General features: G+C 40.5%; 1 protein-coding gene across 1 annotated transcript in view; it reads left to right on the forward strand.

The window, feature by feature from the left end:
* Positions 1–710: 710 nt before the first annotated feature.
* Positions 711–20,005, forward strand: part of slc7a8a (solute carrier family 7 member 8a) — a 31,748-nt gene continuing 12,453 nt past the window's right edge. The window contains exons 1-3 of the mRNA XM_034676376.1: positions 711–1,480; positions 10,571–10,775; positions 15,440–15,591. Of these exons, the coding sequence (XP_034532267.1) occupies positions 1,336–1,480; positions 10,571–10,775; positions 15,440–15,591 (502 nt within the window). The 5' untranslated portion in view covers positions 711–1,335. The remainder of the gene's footprint in view (positions 1,481–10,570; positions 10,776–15,439; positions 15,592–20,005) is intronic.

A 20,005-nucleotide genomic window follows, 5' to 3' on the forward strand; every position in this document is an offset into this window, starting at 1 on the left:
GGAAATAACATCCTCTTTTTGTCTCTTGGGCTTTTTAAAGACATGAAACAGAGTCTTATTAAACCACCAAAGTGTCAAAGCATCTAGGTGCTCAGTTTCAGATGAACAAAAACCACATTAACACCTGCATACACACAAGGAAGATCTCCAGGGAACAAATACTGAATTCAGACAACAATAGGGAATAGAAGGTAATTGATAGGTTTTTAAGACTGATGCTAAAGGCTTGTACCCGGGATGAGTTATTAGCTTTTATATTCAAGGTAATGGGACTCTGACTACACCATGGAAACACACCAGCAGTCTTGCGTCATATTGAGTGAGGTCTGGTCTGTAGGGCTAAATTTAGACACCGGTTTCTGCTGCATCTTGAATAATAAGTGTGAATGAGTGTGAACCTCTGTGCCTGCACATGAGCCCAGGAGGCAAAAACAGGGTTAAAAAAAACAGGTAGTGATAGTGACAGGAGGTGGAGGAGGGAAAATAATAGAAAGAGAGGCAGTTTGTGAGACTCCATGTTTTGGGGGGGTTTATTTTAATTGAAGGTGTTCAGGATGACAGGAAGAGTATTTTTTGAAGGAACAGCTGATGGTTGGGGAAGGAAAGAAAAATAGGAGGGGTCTTTGCATGAGGAAAACAAGGACTGCAATGAAAGGAGGAGGGGGAGGAGGGGGATGTAGGAAGTGGGCGTGGCTACTGTACTCATAAGAAGCACACCATGTATATTTATTCACACACAAGCTCTCCAGTTGAAGACAAACACAGGTCAGGTATTTCCCCAAGACGACCTGAGACAGACTTTAAGAAGACTTTTCAGCTCCAGCTTTGAGGAGGATGCTTTTGTGACTTCTGCTCACACCTGCAACAAGGAAGTCGTGAGAGCTTTGTTTTGTGTGCAACAGAAAGGACCAAGTTGTTGCAGTGACTTCAGGAGACGGTGGTTGGAATATGACTTGTGGATTGTGACGAGAAGCGCCACCTGTGACACCAGGCAGTGGAAAAGACGTGAAAGCAACAGCTTCGGAGGAGACATTTACGCACAAGAAACTGACATTTAACGCACCATAGGCTACAACCATTTTCTTGTGGTTTTCCTTTTTTACTTCCTTACCTTTCTGCTAACCCCTCATGGTCGCAGACTGCTGACAGCGCAACAGCATTTTCAACTTCCCTCATCAGATAACGACTCCACGTCTCAGCGAGAGTGGTTATTTTTACGCACACAGAAGAGACGCCTGAGCTCAAGTTGAGACAAGCGCACGGTGAGCATCAGGAGAGGCGGGGGAAGGAAAGGTTGAAAATAGAAGAGAATTGAGAAAAAGTCCAGCCAGCAAGATGACAGACGGAGCCAGACAACGTAGCAGCACGTCGGGGTCTTCTAAGGATGCTGCCGGCGGAGGGAAGGAGTCTGACGGAGGAGGAGGAGGCGTCGCGCTCAAGAAGGAAATCGGGCTTGTGAGCGCTTGTGGTATTATCGTTGGTGAGTAGTTTGATAGACATTTCTACCATAGACTACTACACTATGCCACCACGTGTCTAACTGAATCTAAATGATCTAAATGTTACCCTTAGAAATGCATCCACACTGCCTTTTTTTTATTTCCTACGGTCCATGAATGCGTCTAACAAGGTATTAAAGTGTTTTTACGCGTAAAATGAGAAAAAAAAACCTGACAAAAGGTGACAAAAACTGCATTTCAGTTACACTAAGATCAGTTTTTGCCATTTGATAAGCTTCTATTAGAAATTGATGAAGTTCAAAGTAATTTTTAATACAGATTCAGTGGATGTTTCACCAAAATTAGCACTTCATTTGAGATAAAACTTACAAATACTTAGTTATAGGAGCACACAGATCTTCACTATAAAATAACAAAGGTGTGCTTTCTCTCAATTTGTATACACAAATGTGATGGAAACAGAAAAGGGCACACACCCTCTTCTTTGACTGCAGTCTTTGATCAGTCTAGCTTTCATCATCTCTCAGTGACCTGGTCAGTTCTGATGGTCATGATGATGATAGTAATGGTGATGGTGATGTCGTCAGCCTCCTTCATTCAGAGCAGGTTGTAAGGTCACGTGACTAACCTGGACCCAGTTAGGTGGCATGCTGGCAACACGTGGACTTTCATAAATTGCTTCACTCTTTGATTGCATCATGCTATCAGACATGTGGGATACCTAAACTCAAATAACCCAACATTTTTTTAATCAATGTGTAGAAAATAAGTCATATTTTTGTCTATAGATTGATATTAAAGAGAATGATTGATTTTAAAAAAAGCACATCTATAAAAACACACGTCGCTCATTGATGATGTAAGACTACTATTTTATTACAGTAGAAGGAAACTCATAGGCCTCATCCCCCATGTGGTAGTTTGATCAGACTGAAACTAATATATTTGCTCACCCTTTGGTCTAAACTGATTAATTTTTCATAATCTTGTAGATAATATTCATTACTTTAATTCAAGAATGAAACATATATGACAAGAGCAGATACTCAAAGCACATCACTGGAAGCCCTAAGTGGATATGTAGCTATTCGCCACATGGCTTAACTTGCTTCATAGTGTGGTCAAAAATTTCTGTTGTTCTGTTTTCTGGATCAGAAAAGGATCCTGTTATCATGAGAAACTGAGATTTGTTTCATTAAGATGAGATACATTGATTTGCTGTGAGTGGAAACCAGATTTGTTATCTCAGATTTCCAGAAAACAAGTGAACTGACCTTGTAATCGCAGGACAACCAGCATTGTTATCTTAAGAAACCAATATCCTGTAAGTCTGGATCTTGAGAGATCACTGCAAAGTTTCTCATCATTTTTGAAAATGGAGTAAATAAAATGTAAGGTAGATGTCTGTTAGGGCTTCCATATGAATCCTCAAAGAGAAGTGACATAGAAAGACATCTTTTTTTTATTTTTTTTATTTAACCTTTATTTAACCAGATAAGTCCCATTGAGATCAAGACCTCATTTTCAAGGGCGACCTGGCCAAGAGGTCAGCAGCACATGTCAGAATAAATGGCACAACTCAACAACATGGAACATATATGCAGACAGTATGTAGAAGCAATCAATAATAATTTAAAAGTGCAACTTATTTTCAAGTAAAGTGCAGTTTGTGATTACAAAACAGCATTTAAAAACACAGGCACTGTTCTGGGGTCTGTCTTTCATTTAAGATAGACTTAAAGGTGTCCAGAGAGATGAGATCCGACAGATTCAAGTCCTTCTGGAGTTTATTCCAAGCAGCAGGAGCAGCAAAACTGAACGCTCTCTTACCAAACTCTGTCCGAACACGGGGAACACACATCCGCAAAGTGTCGCAGGAGCGCAAGGCATAGTGACTTCCTGATCTCTGAAGATAAACACATAAATACATTGGGACCAAGCCAAGTAGACATTTGTAAATTAGACGAAGCCAATGTGTATGCCTGCGCACACTCAGGGATGGCCAGTCGGCTCTGACATAAAGCTCACAGTGGTGAGTGAGGCGTTTGCAACCCGTGACAAACCTCAGCGCACAGTGATATACACTATTTAAAGACAACAAACATTTAGACACATTATCTTTAATCTTGTTGCACCTTTACAAACAACTGAACAATTAAAAATGTAACCATATTCATTGTAAGTTGCCTTAAATGTCCAATCAAGAGTCCCAATCTAAAAGATTTCTAATTCATCATCACAGAAGTCCAAGAAAAACAGCGAATCATCAGAACTGAGAATCCTTTTTTTCCTCTACATTTAGTCAAAATGAAAAATCACTGAACAAGATAATTGCCATTTACCTGTCTGGTAATGGTTGAAACACGAATCTATTTTTAGCAATAAACCTGACATTGCCTTCCTGACACGATCAATGAAATAATGTGACACAAACGCAGCAGCAGAGCATTACAGAGCGACCGTTCATCATTCAACACAGACAACAAACAACGTCAGGCAACAACACGTCGATCAATCGATCGATGCGAACACCAGGATTGAATGAAGCCCAGGTTGCACCAGGTGGGCCCAGCGAACGTGCGGTCCTCATGATGACCTTGACAGGGTGAGGAGAAGAGAGAGAAAGAGGAGGGGTTGTTTCCATAGTAACAGGAGGCGGGGGAGAAAAAAAGTGAGAGTGAGTATGAATGAGAGTGAGAGAGTGTGGGAACTCCCAGGACAGAGAGACGGAGAGAACACAGGGCGAGATAAGGAGCAACCTTGGCGTTAAAATGTTTAACTTACACCCTTCGAGTGTGTTTTATCACACACGAAAAAAAAGCTTTTACAATTGATTATCCTTTGATATGACTTCAAGTATTGACAGATCATAAAAATCTATAAAACGCCTCATAAACTACAAACTACAGCTTATCCGTCCTCTGCAGCCCCACCTTTGGACGTTACTTTCTAATAATTAGATAGTGTAATTACTTTATTGATCTCCGCCCCATTCAGTGATTAAAAAAGCATGTTAGTTTCACGCTCATGCCGTCTTAAAGGACAGATTTATGGCGGTCCAAAGTGCACAACATCTCCTCCGTGGAGTCACCGGACTGTTCTTCTTGGCCGGGAGCCGCTTTATTTTCTCGTCCTTGACATATCATGTGCAAGAAGGACGTGAGCTCAGGTGACTCGTCTGATCCTTTCCGTGGGAACATGCCCCACTGGGTTTCCATGAAAGAGGCGAGGAGTGTGTGTGTGTGTGTGTGTGTGTGTGTGTGTGTGTGTGTGTGTGTGTGTGTGTGTGTGTGTGTGTGTGTGTGTGTGTGTGTGTTTGTGTGTGTGTGTGTTTCAGGGGGGGTATCAAACAGTTTATATGGCCCATTGTACTGTACAGCAAAAAACAAAATGCAGGACCAAAGGCAGGAATTCGTATTAGAAGTGCACTTTCAGCCACATGGAAGAAGAACGCCCAGACAATAATGTTTATTCGCTCACCTAGCTTAGCCGCATCTGAAGTTGACTTTTATGCAATGAAGTTCCTGAGCAACTTGATTTGGGTCGAGATTTGCGTCAACCGTCAAAAATGCCACCAATGTTGCCCAAAATGTTAGCAAGTATGCTAGTCGGTGCATCTATCTAGTATCACAACTTACTTTTTATAGCCTAAAAAGTCAACACATTTTGTCTTCAGCGTAACATTAGCATACACAAAAACAATCAGCATCACATCTGCTACTAGCAATGTTATTTTAGAACAGCATAGAACAACTAATTACAGGTGCAGTTAGAAAACAGCAACAGTGTATTTCCATAGCAAAGAGTGTAACGTTTGGCAAAGCAAGCTAACGTCAGCGACAAGTGTTTTCCATTCACACATTGTAAAGCTTTTCTACATTTTAGAGTTATGAGATTAGACGCTCAAAATAAAGCAGTTTTGTTTCAGAAATCGAAGTGTCTCTGAGGCTATTAAGCTAACGCAGAACAATAAAAGAAGCTGTTATCTAAGCTCATGCTAAGATTAGCCTAGCTTGTTTAAGTTTAGAATTCTTGTATCACTAAGCCTCGTAGAGATGTAACAATATTAGGAACCGCATCATATCTATGCAGGGTTAGTGGCACAGGTAATAGCTGTTAAAAACAGTATGCATTATGGTTGCAAAATTCCAGAAAGTTTTTGGTAAAATTCCATGGGAAGTTAATCTTGGGGATTTTGGAAATCTTCCAAATTGGATTTTTTTTATGGTAATTAATGGGAATTAACTGGGAATTGAGGGTAATTTAATGGAAAGGTTTCATATTCAAGCATAAATATGTTTTGTTATAAGCAGACATCCATCCAAAATAATACAATTTAAACAGATTTATTTGTAAGTAGAACTTTATCAAGTGTCAATCAGGTATTTCATTGAAGAACAAAGACATGAATGTTGAGTTAAATATTACTCATCCCCCCGACCCAACCCGTTCAAAAATTAACAAAAACGCAATCCCAACAAAGTCCCATTCAAAATGTTAAATGAAAAGAGCCTCTCTCCCTCCAAAAAAGTCCCAAACATGCAAATAAAAAGTGCATGTAGGGGTCGTGGTCTCAATAGCCCTGTAGTAAGCTGTGTGCTATGTGCATGTAATTGAGGAATAGCAGATATTCAACTGTACTTGCATGAAATCTGGTTGTTTTAGTCAGGATTATGCTACAATATATTTTCCCCAACTGTATTTAAGTTCCCTATTAAGTGCCAACCTTCAATTTAGTAAATTCCTGGTTTATTCCCATAAATTCCCATGGAAAGTTTCCAACTTTGAAAATTCATATTACGTTTCTTATGTTCTTGAGTTGAAAGTTTACGCTTTATCGGCTAATACTCAAGTCAAGATGTCAGGAGAAGAAATTAAATACTAACGGATTAGAACATAAAATTAAAAAACTATTATTAACTGATTAATACGCTCAGTTTTATCTCTGTAAAGTAGCTTTTTGACTTAAACTGGAATTGCTAAATCATTACTAAGCATACGTAATGCTGAAACAATAACTCTTTTCAGCTTCCCTCTCTTTAATAGATTGCTCTGCTGTAATGATAAATCACACTCCTGCATGTACAGAAGCAGCTTGCAGGGTCTGTGAGGGGTCTGGCTGCGGGCCAAGCATTACATTGCCTCAGCTTGTCTGCCGTTTGAACAAAGATTAACCGCTGGGAGGAAATGCAAGAATTAATCTTTGAGGCTTTTATAAAGGCTGATTAGAGTTATATCATAATGCTGCACAAATACACACACACACGGCTCACTAATAGTCCGTCTGCTGCGGGTGTTAGGGGAGACATGGAGGCTTTGACAATTATCACAACATGTCATTCTTCTTCAATCTGTCGGGTTAATGATGGTTTTTGTTAAGTTAAGGGGTGATGTATAGTGAGCAGGTGGTTATGGGAATTAGAATCCCGACAAGGTGAGTAGGACCGTGACGCTAAGTGGAGGGGTCGTGCCTAATCCTTAAGGGATTCCTCTTGTAAAACCACCTGCTCACTACACATCATCTAGATTACTAACTAAAGCTATAAACAAGTTTAAAACTGCTTAATAAGCTCCCCTGGTAATATGGATGGTAACTCTTTAGAAGCAACAAATTCTTATTAGCCTCCTTGTGGTACGAATAAACATCAATCTGAACATTTCAATTCACGGGCAAGTTAAAACATGATCCTGCTTATTTGTTATAATTTACATCAAACTGAACATGGCGGTGTGTGCGGACACAGCGGCTCGAATCTCTCCTGAGTCTAATTCTGATTCTAATTCTAATTCTAACATTTCCATGAAAGGTAACAGGAGACCAGGGATATTTTTGTGCTCATTTAGCCCTCCGTATTCTCCATGCCTTCCAGTCGACACAGCTTTGGACATAAATGAAGCAAATGTCTCAACTTTTAATAGCTAATCTAGCGTTTTTGTCAGAGGTGAAATATGCACAACTTCTTAACACAGATTGACTTGATATAAAGTGCGTGGTCAAGTTGTCCCTGGCAGATTCTTTGCTATAAAGAATTTACCACTTTTGCTATGGGGTTTTGACCAATCAGGATCAAGTATCTGTCACACCCAGGTGATTTGTAACAACTTTTTTTTAACAGAAAAGCCTTATTGAACATGTTTTTATCAGTTTAACAAATGATTCATATGCAGATTAAATCACACTTACTCAGCTTTTAGTTCTTTAAACAGCAGTCAGAAAAAACAATTTAATTATAGTTACAAAAAGCAGTCCAAGCTAGATATTTAAGGCTGTCTCTCATACCTCATAAAATAAACTACTTGATGTCTGCAAAGGAGTTGTAGCCCGTTGCAGTCATAAAATCATGAAACAAAGTCTAAGAGGAACAGAAATGTTCCCCAAACGCATCTCTGGAACCAAGAGTATTCCCCTGAGAAACAACGCACCAACAACAAAGGAGCAAATCAAAATATCCTGTGACGAGAGCGGACGAAACCTGCAGAGATTTGTTTCAGTTAGTCCGGAAATTTGACGAAGAGACTCGGACAGATTTAACCTCAAGAGAGGAGGTGACAGTTTAGTCTTTGGGAAGTTGATACTACCTTGCAGCTGTGTCAAGATTGAGTTTAAGATATATATATATATATGTATAAACATATATATATACATATAAATATAGACAGAGAGAGAGAGAGAGAGAGAGAGAGAGAGAGTTTGACAGCAAAAGAAAAAAGTCTTGTTTCCCTCTTGACCTGTTAGGAGACAAAGGATGTAAAAACAAGCACAAGAGCAGGAAATCTGAGGCGATTCCACGTTAGTCAGCATGTCTCACACTCTGTGTAGGGATTCACATGACACAAGCAACGTTCACATTCCCTCACCCCTTATTCTTTAATACATTTAAGCCATCCAGCTGCAACAGGTTCCTTTTATTTGTCTCAGCAGTGTGGTCAAAAGCTGCTCTTGCAGAATCACATCAGGGAGTTTGTACTGCAGAAGTGCTGAGTCAGTGCATTGCTGATTTTTTCCCCCCCTCCTGTCATGTCAAAGGTCAAACGCTGAAGACTGCTGCAGCCATAAAAGTGTCAACTTAATCAGGAGTATGATGTTTTTCTGTCATGTTTTTTTACCTTTAACTGGAGTTGTGTAGTCATTCCTTGTGTTGCACGTGATGCATATGGAATCTGTTAGGGGTGAACAAATTTGCATGTCCTCACACTGGTTTGGCTCATGTTAGGGTTTTCTATAGATTTTAGAGTTTTAAAGGAAAGCAGATGCTGTGTTTTTTTGCACATTGGCAAATTTGAACCCTTTCCTTTTGCCGTTTAATGTTGCAATATCAACATTTCCTCAAAAGACAACAGGATTGTGCCTTTTAGTGAGCAACTTGACGCAGTTGATTTGATTATTCCTGTTAATTAATCATCAGTTCATTATCCAACACCAAAAAGAATTTGTAGAGATTTGAAAACACGATAGGATCCATATTATTCTTTGTATAACCTTTAATTTGTAAGGATGTAAAGCTAAATACTGATGTGTTAGACCATTAATGTTGCCACATGATGCACCTAGCTTGAGACGTAGCTTGCGGTTCCACGTTGAAGTTCATTGTCAGTAGCAGCAGGAAACGGTATCTTTCATATCTTTGACTTTTGTACTGTAATACGCCACCTTGCCTATCATCCTATTATGATTTAATGCCCTCAACCTTTGAACCCAGGCGCCATCTTTACTGGCCGGTGAGTTCAAGTGCAGCCAACCCAGTCAGCTTAATCTCATTGGAGGCTCATGACCTCTGACCTCTGCTTTGTCGTGGTGGCCTCATCTGACAAGAACAACTCTGAAGCGTCTTTTTTTTTCCATGTCGGACCAGAACTCACATCGTCCGTCCCTTCATCTTTTACCTCCTGTGTAAACGTCCTCTCATTCTGATGCTCATTGAACCTGTCAGGGCGTTACCCCCGCCCCCCCACTACCTCTCATTCCTCCTCCCCTGTTGCACTCTTTCACCCCGCTCATTCTCTTGCTTCATTTGCTCATAAATCTTTGCAAAGTCAGCAGATTACAGGTTCTCTGACTCACTGCTGTACTCTTTCGTTTTTCCTCTTTGGATCTGTCTGACCTTGTTCTTTTCCTGCTGATTTTGTCTGTCTGCCCTGTACATGGAAGTCTCTCAATAACCATTACAAGTGAACCCCTAATTTCTCAGACAGCTGGGGGCAAATTTACTGCATTACAATACGATACTTCTGTACAAACACAGAGATGTAAGATGGACAATGCAAGCTTGTGGTTTTAGGGAAAGCTACTTGGGACTTCTTAGAGTCTTGTTGTCTCAATTAGGTTGCCAGGTTTGCTGTTATAACCCTTTTGGACACAAATATATTTGAAAATGTTCATTTACCAAGTAGGAGGTGCACCATGTAACTTCATGACGTTAGTTTGTGAACTTTTAGGGCACCCACATAGCAAAATTGATATGGCCCGGTTCTGGTTCTGTCCCACAATACTCTTAGACTCGGCCGACATACCTCAAAGAATGACGTCCCTAAAGTGGCCCAGATATAGTTTACCAGACATGGGCCAGCTTAATCACAAGCTCAACCTTAATCGCCCCAGATGTGTCATGGACAGATCTGGGCCACATTAACCAAGCCACAATTGGGCCAGATGTGGCATGCCATCATATATACAATGCCATCATTGCCAGACCTGGCCCACATCCGGTTGGCATACCACTTGCCGTGCCAGCAGTCAGCCAGCAGTGCCGGCTTGAAGCCAGATCTGGCCCAAACCTATCGGCTATGTGGGCAGTTGTAAACTCAAGTTCTAACTTCTAGACTAGCTGTTTCCCCCTGTTTCCACTCTCTATGCTAAGCTAGCATTTTACTCACCTGATACAAATATCTTTCACAGTTTTTGCTTCAACTTCAGCATTCTTGTTCCTTGTGATAGCTCCATTTGTAGCTTGATGCGTGTCCAGACACATATGAGTTGTATGTTCTCTTGAATGCACCAAAAAAAAGACATCATTTTTTTTACTTACACACACTGTACACACACCCTTTAGCTTATCCTCAAAATGCTGCCAAATCCTCTATATCAATCTGACACCTCTCTTCTCCACCAGGTAACATCATCGGTTCAGGTATCTTTGTCAGCCCAAAGGGAGTGTTGGAGAATGCCAGCTCGGTGGGCGTGGCTTTGTTCGTCTGGATCATCACAGGTGTCATCACTGCCATCGGAGCGCTGTGCTACGCCGAGCTAGGAGTCACCATCCCCAAGTCCGGAGGAGATTACTCCTACGTCAAAGATATCTTTGGAGGCCTGGCAGGGTGAGTGAAAACTTGACTGTCGTATAAGACACCTAGTCATCTGCATAAACGTTCACAATCAGCAGGGCGTTAAGGTGTTGTTTCAAAGAATATTTGAAGTAAGGTGTGTTATGAGTCAGAAGGCAGGCCACATCAAAAGACAGAGATGCTTAACCAGAAATGAATAAGCCTCACTGAACATGTGCCATTTGAAGGAAAGTACCATAGGTTAGTGGTTTTTGCAGGGTTTTTTTGGTACAACATTTAGACATTTTGATCCCACGTTCTTTTCATTGCCACTACCCACTCTAGAGTCTAACCCCAGTTCTAAAGAGCTGTCCATTAAGTGCATGACCCAGTTTTCTACAAGAAGGGGCCTCTTGAACAGTCGAAGATAATTTGACATGGATTAAGGTGAGCATACCAAAGTGTCAAGTTATTTATCCTTATCCCGGTAGATATGTCTGCTGATGTAGGCCAAGTTTCAGGACCCAAAGCAGGAAGTTCTTACCACTATGTAGCATGTTGTCTCCTCCAACTCGTATGGAATGAGGCCTAAATCTTCAAAACATGACACTTTAGGTGTAAGTAATTGCTGTATGTAACTTAGATATTTTTGGAAAGCTGACTTCTGTTAAGTACCATGATAGCTATGTAATACAGTAACTTAGTGGCATAATATTAAACACAACATAATTAAGACAATTCATACCTTTTCTAAACCCAAACCATGTTCTCATACTGAAATGTCACCAAACTGTTCAGAGGCCAAAACATTTATAAACATAAAGATACACAAGCCTCGCCAAGCTGTGACCATTTTAAGATTAAAGCTATAGTAGGCAGTTTTTCAAAGGTTTTAAAACCCACTGAAAAGAATACTGTTGCCTCTATTTGAGCCATAAAAGGCTAATTGACAAAATACACTACCTTAATTTTTTTATTTTAACAGCTGCTGCAGGTTAGGTGTCAGATTAAGTGATTACACGCTGGCCATACAGTCCTTGTTTCCAATCTTGGGTGGTACATTTGACTGTTAAAAGGCAGCAGGGTTAAATTTTGTGTTATATTGTTGTCCACAGGGGGCGCCAAGAAAGTCACAAACGAAAAGTTCCCCGAGATGCTTTAATATGTTGAACTGCTTTGCTCCGTTTGAACGGCGCCTTGATTGTTGCATACTTAAAGCTCCAGTGAGGAACTTTTTGTTGGTTTGAGTTGATTCTTGCGCCCCCTGTGGACAAAGTGGTACCTCTTCTGTTTGCTGATTCTGTCCTGTACAAGGATAACTAGTGTGCTTAACAAAGACATCACATGCTGTTAAATGCATGACTGACACCTACCCGGTGGCAGCAGTTACAGACATTAAATTAATTAAATAGATATAAAGACACAGTCGCTTATGGTCTTCTTTGCTTTTTCTAGGTCATAAAAAGGCATCAGTATTGATTTCAGTCTGTTTTATAACTCCTCACTGTAGCTTTAAAGTTACCAACACAACTGGCACATTCAAAACTAATATTACAGGGGCTTAATTGCTGATCTTAAAGCAAGGGGGCTACGACTTTAAGTTGTATTATAAGATGGGAAGGAAAAAGTGATGAGTAAAATGATATCAAACCCATACGAACCACAGTCTGACTCATTTGTTAAAACAGTCATTCCCACAACCGCAGTGTAGTTTCACAAAGAGTTAAAAAATGTCAGGCACCTGTGGGGGGTTTTACCGGTATGAGTTTCCTTCCAGCCCAACGCCTTGTTTCATTCATCCAAAAATGGTCAGCTTTAAGGTAAAGGCTCTTACAGTAAACGCTTGAGAACCACACTGGGATAATTTCCTAGCAAAACAATATCGTTTGTTAGCGTAGATTTCCCACACTGTGCCTTTTTGCCCAGACTGTAAACACAGATTAGACCATTGTTTTTACAACTATCACAAGGATAAATATTATCAGGGTATTTCGGGAGAAGAATTCCCCCAGACAAAACAGTCATTGATTGTTTTTGTGCCTTTGTATGGGAGCTATCAATACACATCAATGAAGTTTAACGTCCACAGACTTTGTAGTTGGTGGCGACAGAAGTGTCGGCGGACAGGACAGTTTCCTGTCCTTAGGATAAAAAAGCTGCATTCAAGTGTTGTTTGTTTTTACTCCCCTGCTCATCTTAGCCTTCTATACTATGTGTGTGTGTTTAAGTGAGTTTGTTGTGTTTGCACATGCTTTTAAGTAAAGAACTTCATTGATAGTATTTCTTACATCATCTCATTGTAACTAGGGGAAAGCGACCGAGCAGAAGAGAGCTCCTCCACAGTCTGAATGAACGGTGTTTCAAATACAAAAGCTTTTTGTTATAGCAGTTGTGTAAGACTCATTATGTGAGGTATACAGACTACTGTGGACGTAATGGACCGCCAGGAGTCATTGTATTAAACTGGGTTTGTCTGTAACGCATGCATGGAAACAGATTCTTATCAGCCTCCTTACATTTCAAGAGCAAGGACCACACTAACAACAGAATGAGATTTGAAAGATAGTTTATTGATTACGGATTATTGTATTGATCGATTTTGAACTTGTAGTTGCTTTGGGGAAGCTTCGTAGGGGATCCGCCGTAGCACCCGGGCACGACGAACCCCCTCAGGGCCCTATGGAGAAGGAGGAGAGGGGCAGAAGGAGAAAGGGAAGGGAGGGAGAAATGCAGAAATGAGAGCGAGAAAGGAGGAAATGGTCAGGTTTGAATTTATGGGAAAACAGAAGAGGCGCGGTTGAGGTGTGGCCCTGCTCCTGAAATTTTTATATTATCACCACTTCAGTTAACCCTCAAGTTAAGACATTAGCTTCTCATTTGCTATTGCTACTGCTTAAGTTACTTTGTAGCAATCAGCAACTTAAGGGTTCTGTCATTACTTGGATTACAGGACAGAATCTTGCTCCTGACTCTAAAGACCAGCCTGAAACAGAGAATGACGTTTTTGTCACAGTGTCAACGGGCCGAAAGTGAAATGTGCCAGACTCCTTTCTGCAGATTGATTTGATATGATGTGTGTGATCAGGTTGTCCTGGTGTTGCTTTTGCTGTTGAGAATTAATGACCGATGTTAAGGGGGTTTTGACCAAGCGGCAACCTCCGGTCTAAAAATATGAGTCCAATGTGGAAGTGCTAAAAACTGCAGTTCATCGAGGATCCGTTTGAGGCTGGCTCCAGAAGTACTGGAAACCACATACACACCAATTCAAAAAAGCCGATCTTTACAGCAGAAATAAACATGTTTACAGCCTGGTACAAAAGACGAGTGTAGTCTGGATAGCTCATTTCTCGGCACACACTGTACGGGGGGTGATTTTTTTTCTAACAAGTCAATTTCGAAGATATTGAGATTACTAGTCTCTTATTTAGAGGCACAGCTGATTTGATTGACAGGCGGGAACACTGTAGCTGTTGGCTAGGAGGCTCAAAGCCCTCAATATGGCTGCCACCACCGATTGGCCTCAAAACAGTCCTTCAGAAACAGATGTGTGACGTCATGGATACTACGTCCATATTTTATACAGTCTATGGTTTTGACCAATCAGGATCAAGTATTTAAAAAGCAGGGATATAAGAAGAAATGAAAGTAAGGTATTTTAAAACTTTAAGCTCCACGATGAAGGAAGTGTAACTTTCAATCTCTGGTGTCTATTTGAAAGGTTTAGCCAGAATTGGAATCCATTTTTTTTTTTTACATCAAACACAATAGAGTGAGATGCAATCCCATTAACGCAGTCAGGTGTACCGATCCCTCTGTAAGCTCTCGGAGAATTTCATGGAAAAACCTCTCTACAGCTCTCCTCCTTCTCATCTCACCCGATCACACCCCGTCCCCCTCCTCCTCCTTGATATAAATCTTTGTTTGTGCAGCTCTGTTGACCGTTCGTGTCACTGCTGACGAGGCTTGCATCAGTGTGTGACTCATCCGTGCCACTCTCAGGTGCTGCCTTGTTCCCTTGAGAGAATCATTTTGTTCTCCTTTTTGTGTAAATGAGCTAAACTGATATGCAAAAATGGCAACAAAATATTCCCAATAAACTCAAAAATCAGCTAAAGCCAAAGGCAACGAAACTGACTAGTTTCAGTATTATGTTGCCATGTTGTTGACTCATGTTGGTTTTGACTTTGCCGTTAAAAAAAGCAGACAGTGTCACACTCCATGAGTCACCTCATATAAAGCAACTGCCAAACTGAAATTGCATTAGTTTGGATCACAGCTTTGGGTGTTGAGGCCCTGAAAGGCAAAAAACAAAACCTTGGTGATTTGTTTTCTAAGATTGACCTCAAGTGTTTTCTCTTCTGTGTTTCTGACTCAAGAATCCACAGCTTGTTTTCTCAGTTGACCCTCAGGGCTTCCATACTTTTCTGCTCTGACATTAAACGAACTCATGATTGTTGCATCACAGGAAATAGCACAAGAGAGCGGAAACTGTGACACATGATATTAGTCAGATTACAAGATTTAGGCTTCAATTCCAGTCATCTTCAAGGGGTTTCCCTTTGTTGCTTTGTCTAGACAGTTATTAAGAATTGAATTATCTTAATCTGTTGTACTCTCTTTCGGGTTTTTTTTAACAGTTCAGCTTTTAATCTAACATAATAGAAGAATAAGGGCCCACGGTTTTATTTTAACCGTCTCTTCCTTCATTTCTCCTGCAGGTTTCTGCGTCTCTGGATCGCTGTGCTCGTGATCTACCCGACTAACCAGGCTGTGATCGCGTTGACGTTTTCCAACTACGTCCTGCAGCCTCTGTTCCCCACCTGCTTCCCTCCAGAGAACGGCCTGCGTCTTCTTGCTGCCGTCTGCCTTTGTGAGTAACATATTTTGACTAGTGTGTTTGCAGAACAACAATACTCTTTCATTTCTATTGAAAGGTTATCCCTGGGTTCAAAGAGTTATGCTCACTTAAACAATGCTAGATTCATACAAAAGGTGCATTTCGACCAAGAGTTCCAGATCTTTTAGCCCCCAGAACTACTTTACCCGGACCTAAAAGGTTCTGTGCCCCTATCGTTGTCTGCTTTTCAACCGCGGGCTGAAGTCCCGGGTAGATTGTTCAAATCAGACCACTGATGTATGGAAGAAAAAAAAAGGAAATGCACTACACCACCAGGCCGGTAGAGGGCAGTAAAACAAAGACAAATGCCATTCATCACAGATGACGCCATAGAAGCAGATGGACAGGCAGGTCTCATTATGAGCAACACAACAGTTAGCCTGTTAGCATGAGGAGACTCAGCTGGCGCTGTTTTTAGATCGTGCAATATTTCATCACAGATTCATCACGGATTCACTGAATCAACACGTGAGAGGAGATAAGCGCGAGTACCAAAGACGTTTCAACAGGGCTTTAAAATCCTTTTAAACTCAAAAAGCCGTGGCAGAGATCAGCTGTGTTTTGGTTTAAACAGTGACCCGGTTAACTGGAGACTATCAACCGGATGCATCCCTCATAAACATCTTTGGACGATCATTAACAATCACTGCAGGTAATCTACCAATCAGACACGTTCAGCATTGCAGGCCCTGCCCCCCAAAAGCCCCGGGACCTTTGAAAAGTACCACCCCCCTATCAGGGGGGGGGGGGATTATCTACCCCTGAACTACTTTTTTTGGGGTTCGCCGGTCGAAACGCACATAGTTCCGGGGTAAAGTCCCTCTGGTCGAAAAACGCCTAAACATGCAAGTCAACAAAGCAAATAAATAAACAGTCGCTTTATGTTCAGAACCTGTTTGCAGTATTGTGGTGTGTCAGCTGTGTGTAATGACAGGAATAGTCTTCATAGGAATTTTAACAGGTTATGTAATTCATGTTTGAAGATAGCATTCATCAGGTTGCTAGTCTTTTTCACAAGCTAGCAAACAAATTATTTAAGCTAGCTAACTTTAATGTATAAATACATGAGTGGTGTTGATTTTTTCTTCTAGCTGGGCATTTTAAACAGTATTTAAATTTATAAAGTATCAAATTAATCCATGTGTTTATACTCCAATGTGCTTTTTCATTAGTTTCTCTTAAAGTAAGCTCCGTTTAAGCTAATGATTTGATGTAGCGTTATTAAAATATCTTTAAAAATTCACATTCAGACACTTGGTAAGGTAGATAAGTCTAATATGTTAGACATGTAGTTGAATGAACATTCAGAGTTGTGCAGGAGGTTTGTGTTCGACCACATATTTCCACAGGAAGTTAGCTAACCATAACATGGCACAGTGTCATTTTTTACTCCTCACTGTTGTTTTACAAACCAAACAAGGAAAGTTGAACATGAATACGTAATCTTTAGAGGTGCTGGTGGACAGATTCCGCTTTGCTAAAGCTCGCTAAAACTAAGCTAATCTGGGTCTGCTACTTTTTAGTTAACTGCTAAGAATGAAGACTTGAAACTGGTATCAATCCTCTTATCTAACTTTTGGCAAGAAAGCAAATAAGCTTAGATGGGAAATATTTCAGAGTATTATATAATTTGAGTGAGGTGAATTTCATTTAAAGTACAATTGACCACTTTAGCCTTTGAAATACTCTCTCCATGTTAGCGGGGTAACTTGATTTGCCTCCAGGGTGATCCAGTCTGAATAATAATAAGAGTGAAAATAGTGAAGAAAGCCTGAAGAAATAGAGCATCAGCTTGTTGAGACCTGCTAAAAAATTTTATAGCTTCATGCAAATCCTAGAGACTACAAAAAAAAAAAAAACTAAATACAACCATGCACATAAGTGTAGTGTCTGTTCTGAGGCTGTTGTATATTCAGGCAGGACACTTGTTGCTGGCCGAACTGATGAAGTAGCTCACATACTGTGCAGGGCTTTGTGTACTAACCTTTAAAGCACATGTTTTCCTGCAGCAGTGTTGCTTTGTTGCATCATCAAAGCTATGAAAGTAATTTTAAGCAGTCAGACTGGATTTATCCAGTTTAGGTCCCTCTCTGACCCAGTTTCTCTTCTTTTTCTCTGGAGTCCTCCTGCTATTTAACCCTCAGTCAGAGGTCACTGTAGAAACAGAGAAGTCTAGCAAGTGCAGCACTGAATTTGTGACAAGATGAATGGATAGATGTGTTGCCGCTGACATGACAGCGGTCGATTTGAATCCCTCGACAAAGTTCACAGATGCAGGCCAAATACTGCAGGTAGTCATCAGACGGAGCAGAAGAAGAAGACTGTGTGTATTGTAGGTGTGAGAGCGAAGTCTGAGGAGGATTACAAAACAAGACTGTTCTCTGTTGATACTCTAATCTGACCTGTCAAATAACATCTAGCTTTAAGATTTCCAAAAGTGTTACACAATTGCTCCTTGTTGTTGTAGATCCTATCACAACAAAGACATTTGCCAGTTTTATTTCAAGAGTAGAGTGCAGATGTTTTTAAGTCTTCTTTTTTAATAGTTTTTCTTCCAGGTTTAAAAAACCTTCTGAGTAAGTTCTTCCACAAAACCCCTCTCTGAGTTCAAATGGAGACTTGTTTTTGTGAGAGAAACAGGTGCTGGCAGATCTTATGCTGTCACAAAGGTATGCACAATTTAGCTCTAACTGACACTTTCTGTCACTAGTAGAAAGATGGAATATCAATCAGTTTTTTTTTCTCATGTAGTGCCAAATTGATCACTTAAAAGGCAGCTCTAGATTGTACTCTTTCCACTGAAAGGGAAGCAAAATAAATCCAGTTATGCCAGCACTTTGCAACAACATGGAAAACTCCCTTTTATTAGGTAGAAACCTCGAGCAGGACCAGACACACTGATGTCCAGCCATCTGCCAAAAACTGAATGTTGACTGGTTGCTTATGACTGATCTCCTAAGGGTTGTTTTGTTTCCTCGAGGACGTCCTGTAACAAGCTGCTCACTTGTAGGTGGGCTCAGTTGGCTGTCCTGTTTGGTTTCACAATATGGTAACCTCCCTTTAAGGAGTGCATGTGCAACACATCTGTACTCAGTGAACCAAGAGATCAACAGCTGTAATACGAACAAGTAATGTTGGTCAGTCGAGCAGGATTTCTCCAAAACATTACGACAGATTTTATGAATCATTTAATCTGACGGTTGCTTGTATAGCACACCTTACACAGGGGTGTGATAAAGTAATGAAGCAGGAGGATGGAACACAAAGAGAAACATTTAAGCATGTGGATATAATGTGCAACCAAAACATACACTGGATAATACTTGACCACAGTTTCAGTTTCGTTGATAATGCCGACTCAAACAAATCTAGTGACCCACACAGAGGTGGCGTTAAGGCCAAAGCAACCGTCAGTCAAATCAGCCACGGCCATCATTTTGCAAATGTATACAAAACTCTCAGCTTTATCATAACCAATATGGATATGTTAAAGATACATTTCACCCCCACGACAGATGTCAGGAATGAAGAAATGAGCTAAAGAGACAAAAAAATGTTTTGTATGGGAGTGTGAAAATGTTTGATTCTGCTGCAAAAACAGGCTTTTTTAAAATAATTTTCTTCTTAAGTTTTTCTCTTTTTTAACAACCAACCAAACATACATACATATGGGATGACATATCATTCTGTAAATAAAACAAAACATAAACATGAAACAAAGATAGTGGGAGCGCAGCGGGGACAGAGCAACCTATCACACAACCTGTTTATGCATTTATTATCTACACAAGTATCCAAATAAACTTTGTGGGTATGTAGATGCTAAATATATACTCTAAACAATATATTGTCAATATTAGGTACTACATCATTCTATACCAAACAGCCCAGCATCATCAGACTACACTTGACACCAAAAGAAATAAAACATAGGTAAGTTAAGGGTGTAACTCTAGCATTTCAGGTTAAATTGGTAAAAGGGTCCCATGTTTTTACATAAACCTCGTCCCTATCTATCAGCTTATAACTTAGTCTTTCATAGGAGGAGATTTTAGCCATTTCGTCAAAGCATTCCTTAATAGGTATTGTAACATGGGCTCTAATGGGGTCGTCCCAAGCGGCAACCTCCGGTCTCAAATGATGAAGCCCATGCGGAAGTGTTCATCAAAACTGCAGTTCATCTAGAATCCGCTTGAGTCTGGCTGCAGAAACACCGGAAACCACATACACACCAATTAAAAAAAGACGATCTTTGCAGCATTAATAAACATGTTTGCAGCCTGGTTCAAAAATCGTCTTGGCTCTACGTAGCTAATTTCTCTATCGGCACACACTGTACGGGGGGTAAATTTTTTTCTAATGTGGCAGTTCTGAAGATATTAAGATT

Source organism: Notolabrus celidotus, chromosome 23 (assembly GCF_009762535.1).
Source record: "Notolabrus celidotus isolate fNotCel1 chromosome 23, fNotCel1.pri, whole genome shotgun sequence".
In the NCBI taxonomy this organism is placed as follows: Eukaryota; Metazoa; Chordata; class Actinopteri; order Labriformes; family Labridae; genus Notolabrus; species Notolabrus celidotus.